Here is a 24,714-nt window from a genome sequence, read left to right as displayed (position 1 = left end):
AGTGGGCTGCTCCAGAGGGTGACCTGTCTGGCATCAGAGGCATCCAAGCAGGGGAACCCCCACTGAGTGCGAAGGGCAGATTCTAAGTGGGCATTTTAACTGAGCAGCCTTCGACCCGGGTGGCTCTGAGTCCTGTAATGGACAGTGAGACGTCCCCAAGTCCAGTAGTTCTTGTTCAAACTACAGATCCGATCCTCATCTCAAAGACACGAGGGACAGAGAAATCCTTTGGGACTCACTTTGGTTTAAGAAAGCAGGGCCCCTACTCTCCTGTGTGTTGTTGAGTTTCTTTATCTTCTAAGTATTCTACCAGTGGGAACCCGCATCCTCATCCTGCTATTGGTTCAGTCCTTGGGGAGGAGGCCCCTCCCCAGGACCTCTCTGCTGCCCCCTCCTCTTCTCTCCACACCTCCCCAGCCTGGACCTGTGTGACTGCAAACCCAAGACCCGGTGGTGAACCACCCACCACTCACAGCATTTCCCTTTCCCAGATGGGCCACCGTACTTACACACACACACACACACACACGCACCACGCACGCACACACACGCACATACGTGCATCACCAAAATGTTCAGTTACAACAGGGGCTGGAGCTTTTGTCGCAGGGCCCTGGACACTCCATAAAACCGTGGGTAGACAGAGCCTCAGGGAGGCAGTTGGGTCTCAAAGTTCCAAGGAGCTGGGACCTAACGGTGGTGATTCTGATGACGCCTTCGCCCTGCCAGGAGAGCCAGTCCTTGGGAGGATCACGGCTGAGCAGCCTAATGGGCACGCGTGGACAGCCAGGTCTCCGCTGTCCACGTTTCCACTGATGTGTGTGAGGCAGAGAGCAGAGCTTTCTCGTGTGGTTGATTTCTGTTCCGTGCAGAAGAGGGCTCTGAGGAAAGGTCAGTGTGGAGCCCCTGGAGAGTTCTTAGGGGACTCCCGGGAGGAAAGAGCACAGGGTGGTGGACTTTGAGACCAGGGGGCCTTGGGGCAGGAGGAGGAGGGGTCTGGGAGCTTGGCGTCCTCCGTCTTGGCTTCTGTGCTGCTGTGGTCGGCCCGCGAGAAGCTGCTGCTACGCAGAGAGCCCCTGACAGGGATGAGCGAGCTGCCATGTGAGCATCCTTAGGCATCCACTTGCAAGGTCTAGAAAAGGAGAGAGGCTCTTCTTAGCTTAGGGTACCAGCAGCCGGGCAACAAGTCATCGTGAACTCAGTGATGCCCAGGGGCCAAGGGTCTGGCTTGCCTTTGCGGCTCCTCTGCCTGGGGTCTTGGAGCGGGGACCAGGGTGTTGGCTGGACTGCAGCACTCTCCGAGGCCCCAGCTCCCCTTCCACGCCGTGAGGTGGTTGGCATCGCTCAGTTCTTACGGTTGCAGGACCGAGGCCCCCAGTTCCTCACACATGCCTCCTTCATGGGCAGTTTGTGTCATGGCTACTTCCGTTTCAAGGCTGGAAGGATGTGTCTCTCCAGCCCGCTGAGACGGAGACTCGTGTTAACACCCGGTCAAAGACAGGTTTCTCATCAACAGTGCAGATACAACACCACCCGCTCAGGGGAGGGACCTCCCATCATCCCTGCCACGTTCAGTGGACCAAGCGGAAGGGCTTATGCAAAGCTGTGCGTGATGCGGGTCATCTTAGGTCAAGTGCTTTCCAAATCTCATTTCTCAAAGAGCTCTGGGACGAGATGACGGAAGTAGCGACAGATTCAGAGGAAGATGTGCCAGAGGAAATCGAGGACCTGAGCCCCCCTGACTTGGATCGCACTGGTGAGTCCATCATCCCCTTCTCCTCGTTCTCGCCCCACCTTGGTCCCAGCCTGGGACTGCCACCTGCCCAGTGGCCACCACACGACAGGAAACTAGAACAATGCAGGTGTAAGGGAGGCCAGAGGCCAGCAGGGCCCCTCCTGGGATGGCCCCCTCAGCTCTGCGCCTGGGCCGTCTTGGTTTCAGGCACTTTCCAACAAGTCACGAACCTCCTGGACATCATGGACAGTGAGCCAGCGACGACGGACACGACCGGGTCAGGTGTGGACCTGCGGAAGACCCTGGCCTCGGGGATAATCACGGAGAAGGCGGCCAGCGCACCCTCTGTGGTGATGAGCGCACTCATCCGCTGCCTGCAGGTGCCGGAGGTAGGGCCACCTGCACCCCGCCGCCAACCCACGTGCACTCACCGGGCATCACGGCTGCTGGGTGCAAGACTGGGAGGAAGGTGCTTACCCCTTGCGGGCCAGTGGAGGGCTGTGGCTCCCACAGGTTTCAGAAGTCCCTTGTCACCTGATCCGGTGTCTGGGAGTCGTGGACCTAGGCACAGGAGCTGAGCTGCAAGATACTGAGCAGGTGCCAGCCAGGTGGGCATGGCGGGTGATGTCCCACCTGCTGCTGCGGATGGGGCACAGGGCCAGCGGTATCGCTGGAGTAGGGGTAGAGGGTGTGGGAGGGAGGGTAGGACGGATCACTGGAGATCCTGGTGGGCTTGGAGCACCCCCCCACACACAGTTTCCGCTCCCAAAGGGCCTGCGGTGGGCCCAGAGAGTCAGCATTCCCGGCGAGACCCCAGCGAGGCCTGTGCTGCCGGGCTGCAGGCCACACTTCGGGAACCACAGGATTTTAGCAGCCCCCCTCCCCCCTTAGCTGTGGCAGAGGGTGGCGTCAGAGTTCTGGAAGCAGAGGGGCTTCTTTCTGGAAAGCTTCGTCTTCCCAAGAGGTGGATGGCAGCTGCAGGGAGGTGGGCCAGGGCCTGGCCACATAGACAAAGAATTTCAGCTCAGGCTGTTTCAAAACCTTGGCAAGGCCAAGGCTCAGGAGACACCGGCTCAGTTTCCAGGAGGCGGGGACATGCCACACCACACACGGCCACTTGGGACAGGACTGAGTCTGCCCCTGGGCAGAGGGAGCCAGGGGAGTTCCTGGCCAACAGCCTTGACTGTGCCTCCTGTGGGCAGGAAGAGACAGAGCTGGGTGAGAGGGCTCGGAATTAGCTGGTTTGAGTAATTCCGCAGGCTCTGCTGGGCATGGGTGCTGTCCCCGGGCCTGGGTGGCTGGGCAGGGAGACTGGCAGCCCCCAAGGGCGGGGACCCAGCAAAGGATGAGGCTGGAGTGTGGGCGCTGGTCTGCACTGGCTGCCCTGGCAGAGGACCAACCTGAGAGCCGACACGGCAGAAATTTGTGCCCGCCAGGTCCAGGTCTGGAGGTTCAAGGCACAAGATCAAGGCTGCAGCAGAGAGAACGCTCTCTGCCCTGGCCCCCTCCTCTCCTGAGGATGCCACGCCCACTGGGTTAGAGCCCTTGTGAACTCCTTTAACCCCGGTGACCAAGGCTCCGCTTCCCAACACCACTCCACGGAGGGGCAGGGCTTCCTCCGGGAGCTTTGAGGGAAGGCAGTCGCGTCCCTAACAGCTGCTCTGTGCTGGAAAAGCACACGGGTGGGCAGCTTGGGGGCCCTGGGCGGAACTGGGGTGGGCTGTCTCTCCAGATGTCCAAACACCAGAAACACAGAAAATCAACAGCACAAGACACAGGCTCCGATCAGTGACCGGTGGCAATGACCACTAGCAATCACACAGGTGCTTTTTTCTAATGCACAAATCAAGGATTTCATTTATCCCTTAGTGAAGGAAACTGGAAGATGTTCAAAGCTGCTCAAGGCGGGATTTTACCTACACGGACTCCTTTTCACAACGCACTTGCCCTGCCCTGAAGGGGAGTCACTTCTTTGCTGTGGAGGGAAACCTCACACCTTACTTCTCTCCTCTCTGCAGAGCTGTGAAGTAGCCTAGCAGGGGGCTGGCGCTGTGGGGCAGCGGGTGAAAGCCATAGCCTTCAGCGCTACCATCCCGTATGGGTGCCGGTTTGAGTCCCAGCTGCTCTACTTCCTATCCAGCTCCCTGCTGATGGGAAAACAGCGGAAGACAATCCAAGTCCTTGGGCCCCTGCACCCATGTGGGAGACCCAGAAGAAGCTCCTGGTTCCTGGCTTTGGCCTGCCCCAGCCCTGGCCTTTGCAGCCATTTGGGGAGTGAACCAGTGGATGGAAGATCTCTCTCTCTCTCTCTCTCTCTCTCCTTAACTCTGACTTTCAAATAAATCTTTAAAAAAGAAAAAGAAATAGCCTAGGCAGCACAGATGATTGCAGAGCCCCCTAATCTCAGAGCCTCTGCCAGTCGGCCCCGGGCGCTCGTCTGAAGCCACCCCGGGGACTGCTTTGCCAGTTTCCAAGTCTCACGATTTGTCTCTTGTGATCTTATATTCTCTCTGAAGACTGTCCTTTTAAAAAATGATTAAAATGTGTTTTAGTTTCCAATTCATTGGCAAGGCAGGGGACAGGGGAGCACCCCATCTGCTGACTCACTCCCAAAATGCCCGTAACAGGCAGGGCTGGGCCGGGCTGAAGCCAGGAGCCCAGAACTCAGTGTGGCTCTTCCCACATGGGTGGCAGGGACCCAGCTACTTGAGCCATCACCACTGCTCCCCTAGGGCACGTTAGCAGCATCTGGGTCAGAGGCGGAGCTGGAATCTGAATGCAGGCGCCCTTTATGGGATGTGAGCTGCACCTTAATCACTGCACCAAACACCCACCCTAAAATATTTTTAATTGACAGGTAATAATTGTAAACACGTATGGAGTACAATGTGATATTTTGATGTATGTAAACATTGTGCATTGATCAAACGGGGCAATTAGCATACCCGTCACCTAAAAGGTTTCTCATTATTTGTGTGTGTCGAGTGCATTCCGAATCCTCTCTCCCAGCTACTTTGAGATACACAGTGTGTTGTTGTTAACTGTGTCCAGCCTCCATGTGCTGGAGTGCTAGAACCGTCTGCTCCCATCCAACTGCAGCCTTGCGCCCGGTGGGCAGCCTCTCCTGTCTCCTGGTGTCGGAGCCCAGCTCTGAGAAGCTCCAGGCTTTCAGGCTGCACGCACGAATGACAGCACGTGGACTTCGTCTCCCTGTGGCTGGATTATTTCCCTTAACGTGACATCCTCCAGGGTCACCCATGCTGTCACGGGTAATAGGACTCAATCCTTTGTATAACTGAATGGTGTTCCGTTGTGCATATATTCACCTCATCTTTAAAATCCATCCTTCTGCTGAAGACATCTAAGCTGATTCTGTATCTTGGCAATTGTGAATCTGCCCAAACGTTATTCTTGATCACAGAAAAGGGTAGTCTCGTTAGAATTTGCCCCGCCATTTTTACAGGCTGCAGCAGGAGTATTCATTAGGCACACGGGCCTCTTGGAGTTTGCTTGGAAAATCTAGAACCTGAATTCACAGTAGAGTGATGTGATCCCCAAATGGGGAAAATTGGCTTGGTGGGAAGGGGCATCAAAATAAAGGTTACTTTTGGGGCCGGCACTGTGGCATAGCGGGTAAAGCTGCCACCTGTGCCGCCGGCATCCCATATGGACGCCAGTGTGAGTCCCGGCTGCTCCATTTGTGATCTAGCTGCCTGATAATGGTCTGGGGAAAGCAGCAGAGGATGGATGGCCCAAGCGCTCGGGCCCTGCTACCCAAGTGTGTGACCCGAATGAAGCTCCTGGCTCCTGGATCTGCCTTGGTCATTGCATCCACTTGGAGAGTGAACCGCAAGATGGAAGATGTCTCTCTTTCTCTCCGTTTGTCTCTCCTCTCTGTAACTCTTTCTAATAAATAAATTTTTATAAATAAAAAAGTTTACTTTTTACAGGTATACAACACATAAACAGATACAGACTATGAGAGTACTTCCAAAAGTTCATGGGAAATGGAATTAAAAGATAAGTTTATGTTAGTGCAAAAAATGTTTGAAACCCAAGCGTACTAGGGGGTCTTGAGAGAGTTCATGAAAAATGCATATTAAGAAAAAAGCTGTCGCTCCCCCTCTTCGCGGAGGAATGACACAGGACCCTGCGCTGTTCTTTTGTCTGCTCGGCCCTTCCCGGGTTTGCTGCTGGTTCTTCCCGGGTTGGCTGCCGATCCTTCCACCTCCGTGGAAGGGCGGCTCCCCCTGCCACTTTCCCCACTTTCGCGGGGGAGCAGCACACCGCTGGCCGGCTCTCTCGGGGGCTGCTCAGATGTTATCCAGATGTTCCTGGTGCATGCCATCTCTCTCCTCCTTTATAGTCCTCTTCCACCAATCCCAACTCTGCTACCCACACGCCGAGTACGCTGCTCCAATCAGGAGCAGGATCAGCTCCTGCAGGTCATCACTCAAGTTGGCGAGAGGCAGCTGCGTAGAAGCTGTTTCCTCCTCTCCCAGCGCCATATTGTGGGAGAGCAGATGCATAGAATAAGTCTTAATTCCAGTAACTTAGTCTAGTCCGAGTTGCTCCCCACAAAAGCTATGGACAAATTTCAGTGTTTTTACACCAAAACAAACCATTTATTTCATTCCATTTTCCTCAAGCTTAAGTACCCTCTTATGTCTGTGGTGTTAAGGTTCTGTTAGGGAAGCAGTTGAAAAAAGAGTGTCTAAAAGCATCAGTAGAGTGGGGTACGCGGTCTCGGGCAGGCAGAGCAACTTCCCAGGCCCTCGCTGCCTCCTGCCCAGGAGCTTCCAGGCATCTCTGACCACAGGTTCACACGTCTGTCATTTGCCGTCCCCAGACTGGGAGACCAAAGGCCAAGACTCCCTGCACTGGACTCCACCGGACTCACACGTCGGGTGAATTCTTCCCTCCCAAAGCCCCCAGGCAGCGGCCGTTTCCCAGAGGGCCTTGCGAGGCAGGAGTTGATCACGAGGGCAGCCTCGCCCCTTAGCAGTGCTTGTCACACTGGATTCAACAGGTGTCGTCCTCCAACACAGCTCTCCAGGCCTGCTCTCGGGCACTCCACCCGTCCCATCCCAGCCTAAGCCCTGCCATTTTAGCAGTTAAGTGCAACCCACATAGGAATTGGGAATCCAAGGCAAGTGTCCTGGAATCAAATGCTGCCCCCCAGGGCAAAGGGTGGAACAAGGCTATCTTCTTGGTTTGTTTGTTTGATTTTTTTTTCAGATTCGTTTATTCATTTGAGAGTCATAGTTACAGAGAGAGAGACAGAGAGAGAGAGAGAGAAATATCTTCCATCTGCTGGTTCACTCCCCAGATGGACACAATGGCTGGGGCTGAGTCCACCTGAAGCCAGGAGCCAGGAGCTTCTTCCAGGTCTCCCACATGGGTGCAGGGGCCCAAGCACTTGGGCCATCCTCCACTGCTTTCCCAGGCTATTAGCAGGGAGCTGGATTGGGAGAGGAGCAGCCAGGACACGAACCAGCGCCCGTATGGGTTGCTGGTGCCACAGGTGGAGGCTTAGCCTACTGGGCCACAGCATTGGTCCCTTCTTGGGCTTTTAAGATACCCAATGTGGGGCAGGTATTGTGGCACAACAGGTTAAGCCACCAGCTGGGACACCTGCATCCCATGTCGGAATGCCTGGTTCAAGTTTAGTTTCCAATCCAGGTTCCTGCCGATGTGTGCCCTGGGAGGCAGCAGGTGATGGCTCAAGTACTCGACCCTTGCCGTCTGTGTGGGAGACTCAGATGGAGCTCCTGGCTCCTGGCTTCTGACCCTGCCCACAGGGAGCGGCCAGACTCTGGCACTGGGACGGGCGGGATGGCTCCAGCCATGGACGTGCCCCACCCCCTGCCCCCCTGTGTGTTCCAGATCTCCCCCCAGCGCAAGGTCAACATCTACAGCATCCTCCAGGAGATCATCCAGCAGCAGGGCGAGCTGGAGGAGCAGTGCGTGCAGAGGCTGGTGGCCATCGCCTCCCGCGAGATGAGGGAGAGCCCCGAGGTAGCGGAGCCCCGGTGCTGGGTGGCCTGGGAAGCCCAGGGTCATTGCGCAGCTGTGGCCGGGGCACAGGCAGGCTGAGCCCAAGGCAGCCGCGAGGGCAGGGTGTGCAGCGTTGGCCACAGGTCCCCGTCCCGTCCATGACAGGTGGAGGGCTATGTGAATGCGGAAGTGGCCAGTGACACCCTGGTGGCCCTGTCCCGCAACCACTTCAGCCTGGTCATGTACGAACTGCAGCACCACCTCAAGCCCCTCCACCTCACCGACGAGTTCGTCATCGTCACCTTGGCCAAGCTGGCCAACGGCAACGGTAGGGACGCCGAGGGCCCCCGTGCCAGCCCAGGGCTGCCGCCGGCTGTCAGCCCCTCCTTGCATTGCTCTCTTTCCCCCCCTGCTGCTGGTCTCTCGCCTTCTCTCCCACCCGCCACCTCCCCATTTTTCATTCTTGCAAGAACGGGGGTGGGGGGCACAAAGGAGTGAGAAGCGGGTCCATGGGGGCGGGGCACACTGAGGTTCTGCCTCTCGCTTCCCTCCCCACCTCCCAGCAGCTCTTGGGTCCCGCCCCCCTCGGCTTCTCATTGGCCCCTTCTTCCTTCTCCCTCTGTCCCTCACTCCTCTCCTCCCTCCTTGTCTTCCTTTACCCGTTGGCCACCTCTAGCTCACTCCTTCTTGGCCTGACTCCCACCCACCCTGTGACTGTGGAGTGCCAGGGGCTGGACATGGTGGGCAGTGGGGGTGCCCTCTCTCGCACCTCCCTTCTCACCCCCCACCCACTCCACAGTGTTCGAGTTCATGCCGTACATGGGCATCACCCTGGCCACCATATTCACAATGCTGAGGCTTGCCAACGAAGCCAAGATGCGCCAGGTGATCTGTAACGGTGCGTGAACCTCTTGGGCCTGCAGGTGTGGCTTGATCAGGGTGCGGGAGGAAGTGGAGTAAGGAGCGGGTGGAGGGGTTGCCGGATGAGAGGTGTGCTTTTCATCTGCTCAGTCTCCTATCTGGCGTGGCCTCTGATTGGCCCTCTGGGTGACAAGTGGCAGAGACATGGGTGCTTTTTAGCAGGTCATGGCTGGGGGCGGGGGGCGTCACTGGGACCCTCTGCAGCTTGCTCAGTAGCTCAGCTTCTCAGGAGACAAGAGGCGGGGGTTGGCGTCCACGGGAGATGGGAACCCAGGAACACGTCTTCCTTTTTGATGCTGTTGAGATCTGAAAACCCGGCTTCGAGTTTTGTGAGGCAAAAGATCCAAACGTGCTGGATGCCCTCTGCAGTCCCCAGGGTGTGGGTAGAGAGTGGGTTTCCAGGCTGTGCCCTTGACCCCGTGTCCTTGAAGGGGAGGGCCCGGCACACAGGGGTGTGCTCAGCTCTCACCTAGATGCGCAGAGTGCAGATTAGGGAGCTGCCAGGGGCTGGAAGAGCAGAGGGAGGGGCCCGGCCACCTGCTGGCTCTGGGGAGGGGGCACGAGCGCCCTCTCCCAGAGAAGCCTCCCACTCTGCCCCTCCCCGCCGCCGGCAGCCATGGAGACCTTCTGCGAGACGGTGCAGTTCTACCTGCGGCACCTGGAGGACAGCGTGTACCCTGTGATGACCGAGGACCAGTTCGCTCTGAAGCTGTTCCCCATGTACCGCTACTTTGTGACCGTGTGGCTGAGGCACCAGAACCCGGAGGTGAGCCGGGCCCATCTCAGGGGGCCCGCAGAGGCCGGGAGGCGCTGAGGGACCCCTGGGTGCAGCCTTTCCCGGATTCCCAGGGAGCCAGGACCTGCGGGAACTGAGCGGCCCGGCCTCAGGCCCCCGGGCGTGTTGGATATGGTCACTGTCCTTCTTGGGGCACCTGTTCCACGCTGCGCTGCCCGCCAGGCATCTGTGGCTCTAGCTGCGGTTCCTGCACCACCCGTCTGATGAGGCCAGGACCCTGAGACACAGAGGGGTCAGATAGCTGCCCGAGCCACCTGGCTCCCCGCTGGGCCTCAGAACCGCCAGTCAGAGCCCGGGGCGGCCTGGCCCTGCTTGTGAGGTTCCTTTAGTCATGCGGCCTTGGGTTCCACGCGTGGGGCGGAGGTCCTGGCCTTGCCGGGCAGCCCAGGGATGAGTCCACGGCCCCAGTTCCTGTGGCAGGTGAAGCTGGGGGTCATCAAGTCCCTGAAGCCCATGCTGAACCTGCTTCTGCCCAATGATGACCTGCGGGAGCAGGTCTATGACTACATCCCCCTGCTGCTGGCCGAGTACCAGGGCAGCCTGGAGGCGCTCTTCATCACACAGGTGCGGGCCAGGGGCTCCGGAAACCTGGGGTCCCCAAGTGTCCCGGGGTGGGGGCCGCCTGCACCCACAGGTGTCTTAGTGCTGTGTGAGCAGACCCAATGCTTGTGCCCTGTGAGGGGGCCGTGGGGCCTGGCACGTGCAGGGTTGCTGCTGTCCTGGATGGCAGAGGCTGTGGGGGTCGCGGGGAGGGCCTTTGTGTCAGTCTCTGGGGATGGGGGCTGCTCCAACCCATGACCACCGCAGGCGGGGGCTTGCCACGGCAGACGTTCAGCCTCACAACTCCAAAGTCAAGGTGCCCCAGGGCCATGCTCCCCCTGGAGCCTGGGGGACGCCCCCTTCCCTGCCTCTGCTGGCTTGTGCGGGCCACAGGTGCTCCCGCTGCTGCCCCTGTCGCCCAGGGCTGTCCCCCTGAGTCCTCCTCGCCTCTTCCGAGGACGCCAGTCACTAGACTGAACGTCTGCCCAAAGTCCAGCGGGGTGGCGCCTCGAGCTCCGTAACCGATTACAGATCTACGCAGAGACCCTGTTGCAAAATGAGGTCGCCTTCTGAGGTCCTGGGCGGACACCAGAGGCCGAGCCGGGGAGGGTTCCCGGTGGGGGCGTGGCCTGGGTTGATGGGATCAGCTGTCAGTGGCGACGTGCAAAGGGGGGGGTCTCAGCTCTAAAAGCAAGGAGCAGAAACGGTGTGACACACTGAGAGGACCACCTGTGCATCCTTTTTATTTTAATAAAAATATAATTTATTTGTGAGGCCAGCTCTGTGGCGTAACAGGTAAAGCCACTGCCTGTGGCTCCGGCTTCCCGGGCGCCGGTTCAAGTCTCAGCTGCTCCACTTCCAAGCCAGCTCCCTGCTGTGGCCTTGGAGAGCAGTGGAAGATGGCCCAAGTCCTTGGGTCCCTGCACCCACGTGGGAGACCTAGAGGAAGCTCCCGGCTCCTGGCTTCAGATTGGCCCAGCTACGGCCATTGCAGCCATTTTTGGAGTGAACCAGCAGATGGAAGACCTCTCTGTTTCTCCCTATCTCTGTCTGTAACTCTACCTCTCACATAAATAAATCTTTTATATATATATATATATAATTTATTTGTGAGGCAGGGAGACAGCTCCCACCTGCTGGTGCACTCTCTGCCTACAACAGCTTGAGGTGGGGGTAGGGGCTGCACCCCGGACTGGGAGCTCAATCCAGGGCTCCCACGCTGGTGGAGCCATCCCTGAGGCCTCCCAGGGCCCAGTTAGTGGGAAACTGGAGCTAGGGATGGAGCCCGTTCCTCTGATGTGAGACGCTGGCATCCTAACCCACAAGGCGAACACCTGCCCCTGCCTGTGGGATTCGTCTCCAGGGAAATAGGAGAGAAATGTGAAAAGGCCTTGAGTGCCAGGCTCAGTGGTGCTGACTCAGCAGATCTGGGGCTGGTGGACAAGCAGCGCTGACTCAGCAGATCTGGACATGGGTATCACCTGGGGCTGGTGGACAAGCAGTGCTGACTCAGCAGATTTGGGCATGGGAGCCACCTGGGGCTGGTGGACAAGCAGCACTGACTCAGCAGATCTGGGGCTGGTGGACAAGCAGCACTGACTCAGCAGATCTGGGCATGGGCATCACCAGGGGCTGGTGGACAAGCAGCGCTGACTCAGCAGATCTGGGGCTGGTGGACAAGCAGCGCTGACTCAGCAGATCTGGTCATGGGAGCCACCTGGGGCTGGTGGACAAGCAGCACTGACTCAGCAGATCTGGGGCTGGTGGACAAGCAGCACTGACTCAGCAGATCTGGGGCTGGTGGACAAGCAGCACTGACTCAGCAGATCTGGGCATGGGCATCACCAGGGGCTGGTGGACAAGCAGCGCTGACTCAGCAGATCTGGGGCTGGTGGACAAGCAGCGCTGACTCAGCAAGTCTAGGGCAGGACCAGAAAAGCCACCCTTAGGGGGTGCAAGTCCAGAGTCTGACCCTGCCTCCATCTGCCCACCCGTCGCAGGTCCTGAGGCAGATCCTGGAGATGTCCGTCTCCACCAACACCCCCATCCCCCAGATGCAGCTGCACCCCCTCTTCACAGAACTTCACGTGCAGGTGAGGCTGGCGAGCTCAGGGTGGGATCAGCAGGGGCTAGGCTTTGGGAGGGGCCAGGGCCTGGTTCTCTCGGTGCCTGCTGCTGGTCAGGGGAGCTGTGGTGCCCAGGCAGCCTGAGGCCCTGTGAGCCCCCCATGCTCCCTGCACGCCCCTCCCCAGGTGTGCACCAAGGCCCCGGCCCAGCACCAGTTCAGCAGCCAGAACCTGGTGGAGATTGTGCACTGCTTCATAGCCCTGGGTGAGGCTCTGCGGGGGCGCTCCTGGGTCTGCCCGGTGGGGCGGCCTCCCCGGGCGGGCTCCCAGCGCCTGGGCCCTGACAGAGGGTCCTTCCTCCTGCAGCGCACTCCTACCCCAAGGAGCTGATGCGGTTCTTCTTCAGCCAGATGGAGATAAGCCAGGAGGCCGTGCGCGTGGGCACCCTGACCCTGATTAGGGCTGTGGTCAGCGCCAACAGTGAGCATTCGCCACTGCTGGGTGGGCTGCTGCGGGCGCTGACAGGCCCTTAGGGGAGTGTGGGGCCCGCCGGGGGTGGTGCCGTGGACAGGAGAGGGGGAGCCGGGCCTGAAAGTTCCCTGAGCTTGTGTGATGTCAGCGGAAGAAAGAACCAGACAGGACGGGACAAGCCCCACGACGTCACCCGAAGCTGCGGCCCTCCAGGCCCCACTCCCCTTTTCCAGAGCCCAGAATGAACATCAGGACTGTCTGCCTGGCCATCCGCGTGGTCAAGAACACGCTGTCCGACACCCGCTCCAAGGTACCAAGGCCCTGGCAGGTGTAGGCGCCCAGGGGCCTGTGATGAGACCCTGGCTCCCTGCCTGGTCCTGAGCAGGGCGGTGGGAGAGCGAGACCCATAAGATGCTGGTGTCCTACTCTGGCCCGGACCTTCATCCTCGCCAGGAACCTGGAGTCTCCGAGTGTGGCCTCCCAGGCACCCTTGGGACAGGGGAGCAGCCGGGCTGCTCGGTGGTTTTGGCTATTTGAGGTCCTTATCGCACGTGGATGGACAGAAACTAAGGGATATGACCTCCAACCCTCCCCCCACCCAACCCCACAAAGGCTGAAAACCCCAGTCCCAGCAGTGGCCAGCCTGGGGCGGGGTGTGGAGAGGAAGGTGGCCCTGGCTCTGGCTGCTGGCTGGAGGGGTAGGCCCGGGCTAGAGAGAGCTGATCTTAGGGGAGAGAATGGCAGGGTCATAGGCTGCATCTGGGGCTGTCCAAGGCACGGAAGAGGCTGGGTCTGGCATTTTGTCTCCCCCTTGTGGTGGGCCCCAGGGTTTCCAGTGAGAGAAGTTCCCCCCACCTGCATGAGGGCTGCGGGGGGGTGGGGGGGAGCAGCCAGTGTTAGAAGGGGATGGGTGGGCTGGCGCTGCGACTCACTAGGCTAATCCTCCGCCTGCGGCGCCGGCACCCCGGGTTCTAGTCCCACTCAGGGCGCCAGATTCTGTCCCAGTTGCTCCTCTTCCAGTCCAGCTCTCTGCCGTGGCCTGGGAAGGCAGTGGAGGATGGCCTAAGTGCTTGGGCCCTGCACCCGCATGGGAGACCAGGAGGAAGCACCTGGCTCCTGGCTTTGGATTGGTGCTGCGTGCCGACTGTAGCAGCCATTTGGGGGTGAACCAACGGCAAAGGAAGACCTTTCTCTCTGTCTCTCTCTCTCTCTCTCTCTCACTGTCTAACTCTGCCTGTCAAAAAAAGAAAAGAAAAGAAGGGGATGGGTGGGCTCTGATGAGACTCCCACGTGCGCGTGTGCACAGGGGCATCCTGTGAGGCAGGGGTGGGGACAGAGTGGGCAGGAGGCTCCTTCTAGTCCCCAGACTCCTGGCTGTCTCCTGTTGCAGGACAGGACGTGAGGTGCCGAGCCCCTGTCCCTGAACCCACCCCAACCCCTGTCCCCCCGCCAGGTGCGGATGGCCATTCTGCGGATCATCAGCCAGCTGGCTCTGTCCGGCTACCAGGACAGGATCAAAGGCTGGGGACTGAAGTACGTGTCGGTGCAGCTGACCTTATCCACGTACAAACTGGTGAGTGGCCCCAGGGCCACACCGGCAGCCACCGGATCTCGGAACTGGTTGCAAAGCCCTGAGGATGCCACGCACACTCCCACTGGCGGTGTACACACACACACACACACACACGCACGCACCTCTGAGCAGCCTGGGAACCCCACATCAAGAGCTTCACCCCTGAGACCACGACAGGCTGAGCCCTCAGGAAGGGACCCCTCACTTTGTCTTCAGACAAATTGCCGGGAGAGCTTGTGCCACAGGGACCTGGAGGAGAAGATGGTGCACAGAGTGACCATGGACACCGTGAAGGTCATCACGTCTTCCGTCAGTGGCATGAGCAACGTGAGTGAGCCCTGGCCGCAGGCTGCACTGTGCCGGGAACGAGTGTGCCCAGAACGTGTGCCGCCTCGCTTCTTCCAGCCCACTGCTGAGGGTCCCGGGGCGGTGGGGGGGGGGGGGTCTTGCACATCCCCTTGTGCGTGCTCATCCTTTTGATCTTCATCTCTGTCTCCCCTGCGCAGGCTAGGGCGGGCCTGGCACACAGTAGGTCTAAATGCCTGAACTGCGTCTGTTGCCTCAAAACCCCTTCAGGTCACAAAGGCTGTGTGTATGTGTGTGTGTGTGTGTAAAGAAGTGATTATTTTTTTTTTCACAATCAAGGGCACAGACTAGGACGTCCCAGGATGATCCTAAGGAGTTCATAGGCTACAGGAGGAAAAAAATGGTCATATTTAAGTGCAATAAATGTGAGATAGCAATAAGACAGAAAAAATTTATCATGAAAACTTCATGAACAGAATGATTGTCCACTAAGTGAGGCCAGAGCCTGGCTGCTCCCTGTCCAGTGGCGGGTGCTCCCTGACCACTGAATGGCAGAAATATTGATAATAATCAGAATCATTGAGAATAATAACAGCACAGTACATGGAGACCCTGCCATAGCAGGTGCCGCACAGGTGCAGTCTCACGCAGCTTTGTCAGTGAACACACCAGGTGGGTTCCTTCACTTCCCTGATTTTGTGACACCTGATTCTGTAGATGAAGAAACTGCAGCTCCAAGGCACCCATTACTTTCCTCAAGGCCTCACAGCTGCTAAGCAGCACAGCCAGGATAAAACGCCCTTTCCTGTTCCCAGGGCTGCTTCCCAGGGGAGCCCAGGAGCCCGGAGGTTTCAGTCTTGGTGGGGAGCATGGCTCCAGCCGCTGCACCTGGTAGCTGGTAGCGCAGGGTCTCACCCAAGAGGGGTCACAGTTAGCTGGGGTGTCGAATGGTCAGCCAAGGAGAGGCGTAGAGATGCAGCCCCAACACTCTGTGTGGGTCCAGCTTCTCTGGAGAAGCGGGGCCAGCAGAAGTAATGAAAGTCAGGGTTAGTGAAGGCGCTGGCTCCTGCACTTGTCTGAAGCGTGTGGGGCGGGCTGGACACCGAGGCAGGGGCTGCTGCTGCAGGCCAGCAGAATACCTTCTTCTTCCTCTGCCTTCATGGCAGCCCCAGTGTCTGCTCACAGGATGACCCCCCATGTGGGGCGTGGGCGTTTGTCACAGCTGCACAGCTCCTTCCCGGCAACACCTAGTGCCCAACTGCATGACTGTGTAATCGAACCCATAACTCCGGCCACCACGACCAGGTGGCCCTGCCGGGTCATCTGCCCGGCGTGCACCTCTTCTACAGGATTTGGGATCGGAGAGGGGCTCAGGGCGCGAGGCTGTGGTGGGTGTGGGGTTGGGACTGGATGACAGCGTACCAGCGGGGCACCACTTGGGCACCCCGACAAAGACCGGGGTGGGCGCACAGCCAGTTCAGGGCTGCAACAGGGTCAGGGCACAGCTCTGGAGAAGCAGGGCGGGGGCCTGCCCAGCCTCCCGGGGTGGCCGCGGGACCCCACCGGCTGACCTTAGGCCCCTGCTCACAGGAGTTCTGGGTGAGGCTCCTGTGCTACATCATGGAGACAAACTACACGGAGGCCCTGACGCCCATCTGCATCAGCCTCACCAACCTGGCGGAGCGCCAGCTGCACGGCCAGGATGTGGAGGCCGGCGTGGCCAGCAAGAACAAGCTCGGTGGGCAGCCCCGAGCCAGCTGGTGGGAGCAGGCGGCCGCAGCCGGCTCCTCGTCACCCCCCGACCCCACTCCATCTGTGCGTCCCCCAATTTCCCCTTCTCCAGGAACCATGCAGAGCCTGCCCTTGAGCTATCCGAGGAGGTGTGGGAATCCTGTAGCCTGCCGAGGGGTAGCTACACCCCTGGCCACACCCCACCCCAGGCAGCTCTTGGCCTGGCCTCTCTCCCCATGTGGACTCCTTGGTCCTCTGCTCTGTCCCATGTCTCTGAGCCAGCCAGGGGCGCCACAGCCTTCCCACCCATCCCCACCCCATGGTCCACCTGCAGTGGGCACCATTAACACCAGGCGCTCGGCTCGCCGCTGTGCCCACCCACCACCACCACCCATGTCCCCCTGCCTCCCTCCCAACTCTGGCTTCCAGGGGGACGGGTGGGGCCAGGAATCGGGGCATGCAGGGAGACTCTAGGACCTGGGATGGCAAAGGTCAGAGCCCATGCCCTGAGCTGGTCTTGGAAGCCTGGGTGGGGGGAGCTGGGGTCTCCCGCACGCCCCTCCCACCCAGACCCTGCAAGGGCTCAGCACAGTGTTTCCACTCCCAGAGCTGCAGACAGGGGTGGGGAGGGGGCCGTCTGGTCACTGTGGCTCAGCAGAGGCCCAGGTTCACAGGAGAAGTAAGACCCAGTCATGGTGCCCACGGGCACGGCCAGAAATCACCCCAGCTAGAGCCCAGCCCTCCCCTCTTCCCAGAATGAGCCAAGGAGAAGGAAAAAACCCCTGGGCAATCCATTCTCCATTCTGGGGGTGCAAAGGGGCGGTGCTGGGTGCAGCTGCCCGTGGAGGGTGGGGAACGGGGTGTGGGCCAGGCAGCTCCAGTAGGCGTTGTGTCTCTTTCTTCCTCAGTGGACCTACCCACCCCTCAGAAGCTGCTGGCCCGTCTGCTGGTGAGTGGCCATGCCCTGCGTGCCTCTGCCTTGAGCTCATTCATAGGGCCCTGGAAGGAGGCGGGATCCAGGGTACAGTGAGGGAGCTGGACACCGGGCAGGACAGGGTGTGCCAAGCCCAGGGCCATCCTCCTGCGTAGATGTGGCCTGGGCAGCTTGCTGTGATGGCTGAGACCCGGCCGGGGCGCGCTAGCCCCTGGAAGCCCACCAGCCCCACCCCTGCTCCACGCCCCACCCTGCCCTGCAGGTGCTGATGTCGTCACCCTACAAGGGGGAGGGCCGTGGGGTCGCCATGCTCAACCTCCTGCGGACACTGAGCCAGAGCATCGTGCCCTTCATGGCAGACGTCTGGGAGACGGAAATCCCGCTGCTGGTGCGGTACCTGGAAGGTGAGCGCCTGCTGGGGACTGGTCACGTGACAAGGCTCCACGCGGGAGGGAGGGAAATGCCCTGACGCCCAGTGCACGGCTAAGGAGCTGACCTAGAGGGTGACCCCGTGTGTGTGCTTCTGCAGAACACACGGAGTTTACCTGGAACCAGAAGGCCTGGGAGGACAAACTCTTTCAGGTACAAGGTGACCCGGGGCGGGGAGGGGGGAGTGGAGGAGCCCCTGAGAGTGAGCCTGCCCCCCACCCCCCGGGGAGCCACCTGCCAGGGGAGGGAGTGAGCCTGCCCCCAGGGAGCCACCTGCCAGGGGAGGGAGTGAGCCTGCCCCCAGGAGCCACCTGCCAGGGGAGGGAGTGAGCCTGCTCTCTGGGGAGCCACCTGCCAGGGGAGGGAGTAAGCCTGCCCCCAGGAGCCACCTGCCAGGGGAGGGAGTGAGCCTGCCCCCAGGTGCCACCTGCCTGGGGAGGGAGTGAGCCTGCTCTCTGGGGAGCCACCTGCCTGGGGAGGGAGTGAGCCTGCCCCTGGGGAGCCACCTGCCAGGGGAGGGAGTGAGCCTGCCCCCAGGGAGCCACCTGCCAGGGGAGGGAGTGAGCCTGCCCCCAGGAGCCACCTGCCTGGGGAGGGAGTGAGCCTGCCCCCAGGGAACCACCTGCCAGGGGAGGGAGTGAGCCTGCCCCCAGGGAACCACCTGCCTGGGGAGGGAGTGAGCCTGCCCCCAGGAGCCACCTGCCAGGGGAGGGAGTGAGCCTGCCCCCAGGAGCCACCTGCCTGGGGAGGGAGTGAGCCTGCCCCCAGGGAACCACCTGCCAGGGGAGGGAGTGAGCCTGCCCCCAGGGAACCACCTGCCTGGGGAGGGAGTGAGCCTGCCCCCAGGAGCCACCTGCCAGGGGAGGGAGTGAGCCTGCCCCCAGGAGCCACCTGCCAGGGGAGGGAGTGAGCCTGCCCCCAGGGAACCACCTGCCTGGGGAGGGAGTGAGCCTGCCCCCAGGAGCCACCTGCCAGGGGAGGGAGTGAGCCTGCCCCCAGGAGCCACCTGCCAGGGGAGGGAGTGAGCCTGCTCTCTGGGGAGCCACCTGCCAGGGGAGGGAGTGAGCCTGCCCCCAGGGAGCCACCTGCCAGGGGAGGGAGTGAGCCTGCTCTCTGGGGGAGCCACCTGCCAAGGGAGGGAGTGAGCCTGCCCCCAGGGAACCACCTGCCTGGGGAGGGAGTGAGCCTGCCCCCAGGAGCCACCTGCCTGGGGAGGGAGTGAGCCTGCCCCCAGGAGCCACCTGCCAGGGGAGGGAGTGAGCCTGCCCCCAGGAGCCACCTGCCTGGGGAGGGAGTGAGCCTGCCCCCAGGAGCCACCTGCCAGGGGAGGGAGTGAGCCTGCCCCCAGGGAACCACCTGCCTAGGGAGGCAGCTGGGGGTCGCCCCTTTCTCACCAGCCACCAGAGCCACGGAAGAGGAGCTATGGAGCTATGGAGGGGCTGAGGCTGGGGGGAAGGGGCTCCAGGCAGGAGGACCCACTGCTCAGGGAAACAGCCAGTTCCCCTGGCCCCCTCCCGCCCACACCCTCTGCCTCCCTAGTTTCTGAAGCACTCTCTCAAGAAGACCCGGGGGTCCACCTGGATCCTGCGCCTGAGCAGAGAGCTCAACAACCAGATGGAGAACTTTGACAGCCCCTCCGTGGAGAAGGTTCTGCCCGCGGGGCCGGAGCACTTCCGGGAGGTGGGGGGAGGGTTGTGCTGTGTGTGTGAGGCCGACTGGGCTGTGGAGTGGTCTTGGGTTGGGCAAAGTCTTCCTAAATACAACACCGCGGGGGCTGCTGCTGTGGCGCAGTGGGTAACGCCGCTGCCTACAACACCGGCATCCCATATGGGCACAAGTTCAAGTCCTGCCTGCTCCACTTCTCATCCTGCTTCCTGCTGATACACCTGGGAAAACAGCAGAAGATGCCCCGCCCCGAGTACTTGCTCCCATGCCACCCATGTGGGAGACCCCGATGAGGCTGCTGGCTTCAGCCTGGCCCGGCACAGGCTGCTGTGGCCATTTGGGGAGTGAACCCCAACAGATGGAAGAACTCTCTCTCTCTGTGTCACTCTGCCTTTCAAATAAGTAACGCGAAAGACAGCCCACAGGGTGGGAGAAACGGTTGCAAGCCATGCCTTTGATAAGGAGCACACGTCATGTTACATCGTCCTACCAGTCCTTAGCCGACCTTCCTGGGGGCGGGCTGCTGAGGCCTGAGCCGCTGCTCCCTGGTGCTGTGCAGGGCTTTCTGTACCAGGCCCTGGGCTTCACCTTGGCCATGACCCCGGAGGCCGACAAGGTGGAGGTGCTGCTCCTGGAGCTGCTGTACAAGACAGACTACGGCAACGGCTTCGACCGGGAGGTGAGGGCACGCACCTGAGTGTCTGTACACGTGTGCACGCCTCCTTGTGCACGTGTGTGCACCTGGGTGATCCCGGTGTGCATGTGTATACATGTATGGGTGCCTGTGGACACATGTGTAGTTGTATGTGTACGTGTGGGTGCCTTGTGTGCGTGCAACGTGTGTATGAATGTGTGCCTGTGAACATGTCTTGTGCATGTGTGTATGTCTGTGTACACATGTGCATGTGCCTCTGTGTATGCCTGCGTGCACGTGTGTAATGTGTTTATGTGTGTAGATGCATGCACACACATGTGTGTCTTATGCATATACGTGTATGCCCACGTGTGCATGTGTATACATGTGTGCACCTATATGCACATGTGTGTGCATGTATGCAACATGTATATGAATGTGTGCCTCAAACACATGTCTGTATGTGTATGTGTGTACATGTGTATGTGCCTCTGTGTGCTTGTGTGTATGCCTGGTGCATGTATGTAATGTGTGTATGCATATGTGCATATGCATGCATACACACGTGTGTGCCGTGCACATATGTGTGCATGTGCGCCACGTGTGTGCATATCCACATGTATGTACTGTGGGTATGTGTATGCATGCACTGTGTCTTATGCATATGTGTATGTGTGCATGTGTACCACATGTGTGTGTCTCTCTGTGTGTACATATGTGTATGCCGGTGTGTGTGTGTGTGTGTTGCTCACTGGTGTGGGCCCCCGCCCTGCCCTGCCCTCACCCTGGCTGCGGGGTCTCCCTGCAGGGTGTGAGTGTGTGCCTTGGCCTGTGTGCCCATGTGTGCATGTGTACCACATGTGTGTGTGTCTCTGTGTGTACATATGTGTATGCCAGTGTGTGTGTGTGTGCACTGCTTGCTGGTGTGGGCCCCTGCCCTGCCCTGCCCTGCCCTCACCCTGGCTGCGGGGTCTCCCTGCAGGGTGTGAGTGTGTGCTTTGGCCTGTGTGCCCATGTGTGCATGTTACCACATGTGTGTGTGTCTCTGTGTGTGTGTGTGTGTGTGTGTGCTGCTCGCTGGTGTGGGCCCCTGCCCTGCCCTGCCCTCACCCTGGCTGCGGGGTCTCCCTGCAGGGTGTGAGTGTGTGCTTTGGCCTGTGTGCCCGTGGCCAGGTGAAGACGGTGCTGAATGTGCTCCAAGACTTCGAGGAGCGGATCCAGGAGTCGGAGCGGTCCTGGCAGATCGGGGCTTGGCGGGTACGGTCTCAGCCGCAGAGCGCAGGTCAGGCGTCTCCGGGACCCAGCCCTGCCGAGGAGCCCAGCCCCAGGCTACTCGTGGTTTGCTCCCCAGGCAGCAGCCAGGGCTCACTGGGTGCTGGCTGGGAATGCCCAGCCCTGGGCCCCACCCGGTCCCACGGAAGCTGCAGCCCTGCTCGGGGGTGCTCGGGGGTGCTCAGGGGGTGCTCGGGGGGTGCTCGGGGGTGCTCGGGGGGTGCTCGGGGGTGCTTGGGGGTGCTTGGGGGGTGCTCAGGGGGTGCTCGGGGGGTGCTCAGGGGGTGCTCGGGGGTGCTTGGGGGTGCTCAGGGGGTGCTCGGGGGTGCTCAGGGGGTGCTCGGGGGTGCTCGGGGGTGCTCGGGGGGTGCTCGGGGGTGCTCAGGGGGTGCTCGGGGGGTGCTCGGGGGGTGCTCGGGGGTGCTCAGGGGGTGCTCAGGGGGTGCTCGGGGGGTGCTCGGGGGTGCTTGGGGGTGCTTGGGGGGTGCTCGGGGGTTCTTGGGGGTGCTCAGGGGGTGCTCGGGGGGTGCTCGGGGGTGCTCCTCTGTTAGCAGCTCTCCCTCCAGGAGCTGACACAGCTGACATGGCGGGGGTGGCCCTCTAATCCCACAGCAGCGCAGGGAAGAACCTGCAGCTCCTCCAAAGGCTGGTGCCGAGGGGAAGCCAGGATTCGGATCCAGGCATCCCAGGGCCCCATCATCTGTGCCTCCCTGCCCCAGGGGATGGTCCACAGGCTGGCTGAGCCCCTAGGAGAATCCCCGGAGCCTTTGGCACTGTAGGCTTTGCCCTTGGACTTGAACCCTTGCCCCAGGGACTGCTTGTTTGTGTGGGAAGCATCAAGGGCGTTCCAGAGAGCGTCTGGGCTTCTGCTCATAGCAGGACCCGAGACCTGGATCTCATATCCGAGTGGGGCGTGGACACCTTGCTCCCTCCCACTGTGGGTTTGGCGGCCTCCAACGCCTCCTCCGGCTGTGAGATTGTTCAGAGGGCGTGGGTACCAGGAGGGGAGGGCCCGGGGTAGCTCCACGGCATGAAGGAGCTTGCACAGCCGCTGTTCAGAGCTCTCCACGCGATCTCCCACGCACAGCTCCTGGCACCTGCACTCGCCTGAAGTCCTCCAGGGTGGTCTGTCCTATTCCCGGTGCCTGGTGTGTAGGAGGTGCCTGATACAGGGGAATGAATGAATGAGGGCATGAACAATTGAATGCGCCTCTCGGGCACCCAGCGAGCCGTCAGTTGCAGCACCTTTAGCCGACGCAATGGCTCCTCTGGTCGTGTGGCCACAGACTCGTCCCAGAAGGTCAAGTTGAGCAGCCCCTGCCCACCCCCTCCAGCTCAGTGGCTCCTCCCTTTTCTCATTGTCCCTGCAGAAGGACCACCCCTGGGGGCGAGAGACCGTGAAGAGCGCCTTCATGGTGATGTACAGCCGTGTGGCCTCCTACTGCCACCCCCAGCTGCTCCTCACCCTCGTGGACAACCTCATCACTGCCAAAATCATTCACCACTACTCCAGCAGCTGCCAGGTACCCACACCTGGCACCCGAGCGAGGGGTGCTCCTCCAGCCAGGTGGGTGGAGCCACCCTCTGTCCCCGTCTGCACCTCCTCCTCCCCACCGAGGTGACCCCAGCACTTGTGGAGACGGGTGCCCAGAGCTATGCTGTTCTCTGCACCTGAGGGTCGTGCAGGGGAGCAGGTGGTGCTGAGTGGGCCAGCATGACACCCCAGGAGCCACCATGACACCCCAGGAGCCACGGGATGAGCCCCGACCCTCCCCAGCCTCTCACTCCCTCTGCGCGGGCCCAGGCGTATTCGTAACAGACAGGAAATAGGAAGACACAAAGGCACTGGCTACTTTCTTGGAATGGCAAGGAGGAGAACACATAGAGGCAGCGGCCAGAGCACCTTGGGGCAAGCGGGCTCTCCTTCCCATCCCTCCCCCGCACAGGACATCAGCCTCAAAATGGCCTTCATGAAGAGCGTTGCACAGGTCACCAGCGCCATCAGAGGCGTCCAGAGTCTGGAGGACTTCCAGTTTGCCCACAAGGTGACCCTCACCAGCACTATTGTGGTGAGTGGGGCCGGGCCTCCTCTGTCCCGGGTGGCTCGGGCAGGACCCTGGGCTGCCCGGCTTCCCCCTCGTCAGAGTGTTTGAGAGGTCCGGGGGGCACCTGCGGGACAAGGGGACTCAGCCCCGTTTTGCTAGGCCTCACTGGGGGGGCTCTGAGAACCAGGGTTGGGGCTGATAAAGGTTTTCAGAGCCAGGAATCCATTGGAAAACCAGGGTGGAAGGCTGGCTGTGCGGGGACCCAGGGTGCTCAGAAGTGGCTGGTTCAGGGGCCGGTGGGCAGGGGCACCGTGGGTCAGGCCAGCTGTAGCACGACGTCCCTCCATGGGAGACACTTAGGGGACAGTGACGTCCTAACCGGGGTGGGGGAGAATGGGCCTCGGTCAGCATATCTGCTCCTGCCAAGGCAGCGCAGGTACAGGCAGGATCGGGGTCCAGGCGATGACGGTGTGAGGTGACAAATACTCCTCTTGGTGGGGATAAAAGGTTCACCAGGTGCAGGACCTGGGGTGGCATTGGTAGACGTAGAAAATGTCACCTGCGCCAGGGCTGACGGGCCTTGTGGGGCAGCCAGCGTGCTCCATTCCCAGGCCGCCCCATCCTCGCACCCCTGCCGGGGCCTGGAGGGTGGAGGCAAGGAGGGGGAGGGGAGGTGGTGAGCACTCACCTGCTTCCCGCTACGTACCGGGAGCTATGCACCTGGCGCCTCATGCCAGCGTGGCCCAGCCCTGGCAAACAGGCTGCCAAGCCTTGTTTTCCAGAGAAGGGGCTGGGGGCCCAGGCGGGTGACAGTGGCAGCCTGGAGCGAGGAGCCCAGGCCCACCGAGGGCCTGGCTGCCCTGAGATACCTAGGAAGAAAAAAAGAGGCTTGGGGAGCTGGAGCACTGTGTGCGGGGCTGGGTCTTCTGTGCACTAACCTGGGGGCAGGGGCGGGGGCACTGCTGCCCTCGCTGTCACTGTCCGAGGCCTCCCGGGACCCCTGGGCAGCGAGGGTTCACTGCCCTCCCTGCTTACGCTGGACAGGCGATCATCAAGGCCGAGCCGCCCGACCAGCTGGCTTCTCCTGTGCGGACCATGGCAATGGAGGCGCTGGCCCACCTGAGGTGAGCGGACTCCTCCTTGGTGCTCCTGCAGGGGTCGGCACCCTTCTATCCCCCAGGACACACACACACAGCCTGCCTCGGTAGCAGGGCGCAGGGTCTGCTCCAGCCGGCTCCTGTCCGGAGTTCTCGGCATGACATCCAGCTGGGCAGCTCTCCTCATGCTGGGGCCGAACGGCAGGAGGTGACCGGTCCCCAGCTGATCACGCACAGGCCGTTCTGAGCCGGGAATCTCACGAGGACACTGGGCTTGGGCTCAGGCCGCAAGTGGAGCGCTGTTTGTTGATGGGGTTAACACAGGTGATTCAAAACCCCAGAGTTTGCTTTCCTGGAGCTGCTGACCCACGAGTGGGTTGGAAAGGAGCCCTGAGTCTGTGGGATGAGTACCCGCGCTCCCGTTGGTCACGGTTAGGACACTTGCAGGGGCGGCCTCACACAGAATGGGCAGATTTGATAAGAGGGTGAAGCACAAGACACC

General features: G+C 60.7%; 1 protein-coding gene across 1 annotated transcript in view; it reads left to right on the top strand.

Moving 5' to 3' along the window:
• The first annotated feature begins 1,666 nt into the window (after positions 1–1,666).
• The window catches only part of MROH2A (maestro heat like repeat family member 2A), a 42,779-nt gene continuing 19,731 nt past the window's right edge, over positions 1,667–24,714 (top strand). The window contains exons 1-23 of the mRNA XM_089328883.1: positions 1,667–1,756; positions 1,943–2,124; positions 7,622–7,753; positions 7,898–8,060; positions 8,532–8,630; positions 9,268–9,419; positions 9,870–10,013; positions 11,990–12,082; positions 12,242–12,320; positions 12,422–12,535; positions 12,760–12,836; positions 13,980–14,099; positions 14,316–14,426; positions 15,996–16,143; positions 17,045–17,085; positions 17,333–17,474; positions 17,600–17,652; positions 19,039–19,146; positions 19,724–19,843; positions 20,972–21,055; positions 22,441–22,593; positions 23,017–23,139; positions 24,160–24,239. Of these exons, the coding sequence (XP_089185009.1) occupies positions 1,675–1,756; positions 1,943–2,124; positions 7,622–7,753; positions 7,898–8,060; positions 8,532–8,630; positions 9,268–9,419; positions 9,870–10,013; positions 11,990–12,082; positions 12,242–12,320; positions 12,422–12,535; positions 12,760–12,836; positions 13,980–14,099; positions 14,316–14,426; positions 15,996–16,143; positions 17,045–17,085; positions 17,333–17,474; positions 17,600–17,652; positions 19,039–19,146; positions 19,724–19,843; positions 20,972–21,055; positions 22,441–22,593; positions 23,017–23,139; positions 24,160–24,239 (2,600 nt within the window). The 5' untranslated portion in view covers positions 1,667–1,674. The remainder of the gene's footprint in view (positions 1,757–1,942; positions 2,125–7,621; positions 7,754–7,897; positions 8,061–8,531; positions 8,631–9,267; positions 9,420–9,869; positions 10,014–11,989; positions 12,083–12,241; positions 12,321–12,421; positions 12,536–12,759; positions 12,837–13,979; positions 14,100–14,315; positions 14,427–15,995; positions 16,144–17,044; positions 17,086–17,332; positions 17,475–17,599; positions 17,653–19,038; positions 19,147–19,723; positions 19,844–20,971; positions 21,056–22,440; positions 22,594–23,016; positions 23,140–24,159; positions 24,240–24,714) is intronic.

The sequence above is a fragment of the Oryctolagus cuniculus genome, chromosome 3 (genome assembly GCF_051225735.1).
Source record: "Oryctolagus cuniculus isolate XC-2025 breed Fujian yellow rabbit chromosome 3, ASM5122573v1, whole genome shotgun sequence".
Classification (NCBI taxonomy): Eukaryota; Metazoa; Chordata; class Mammalia; order Lagomorpha; family Leporidae; genus Oryctolagus; species Oryctolagus cuniculus.
The sequence above is the reverse complement of the archived record's forward strand: the minus strand, read 5'-3'. Positions and strand labels throughout refer to the sequence as shown.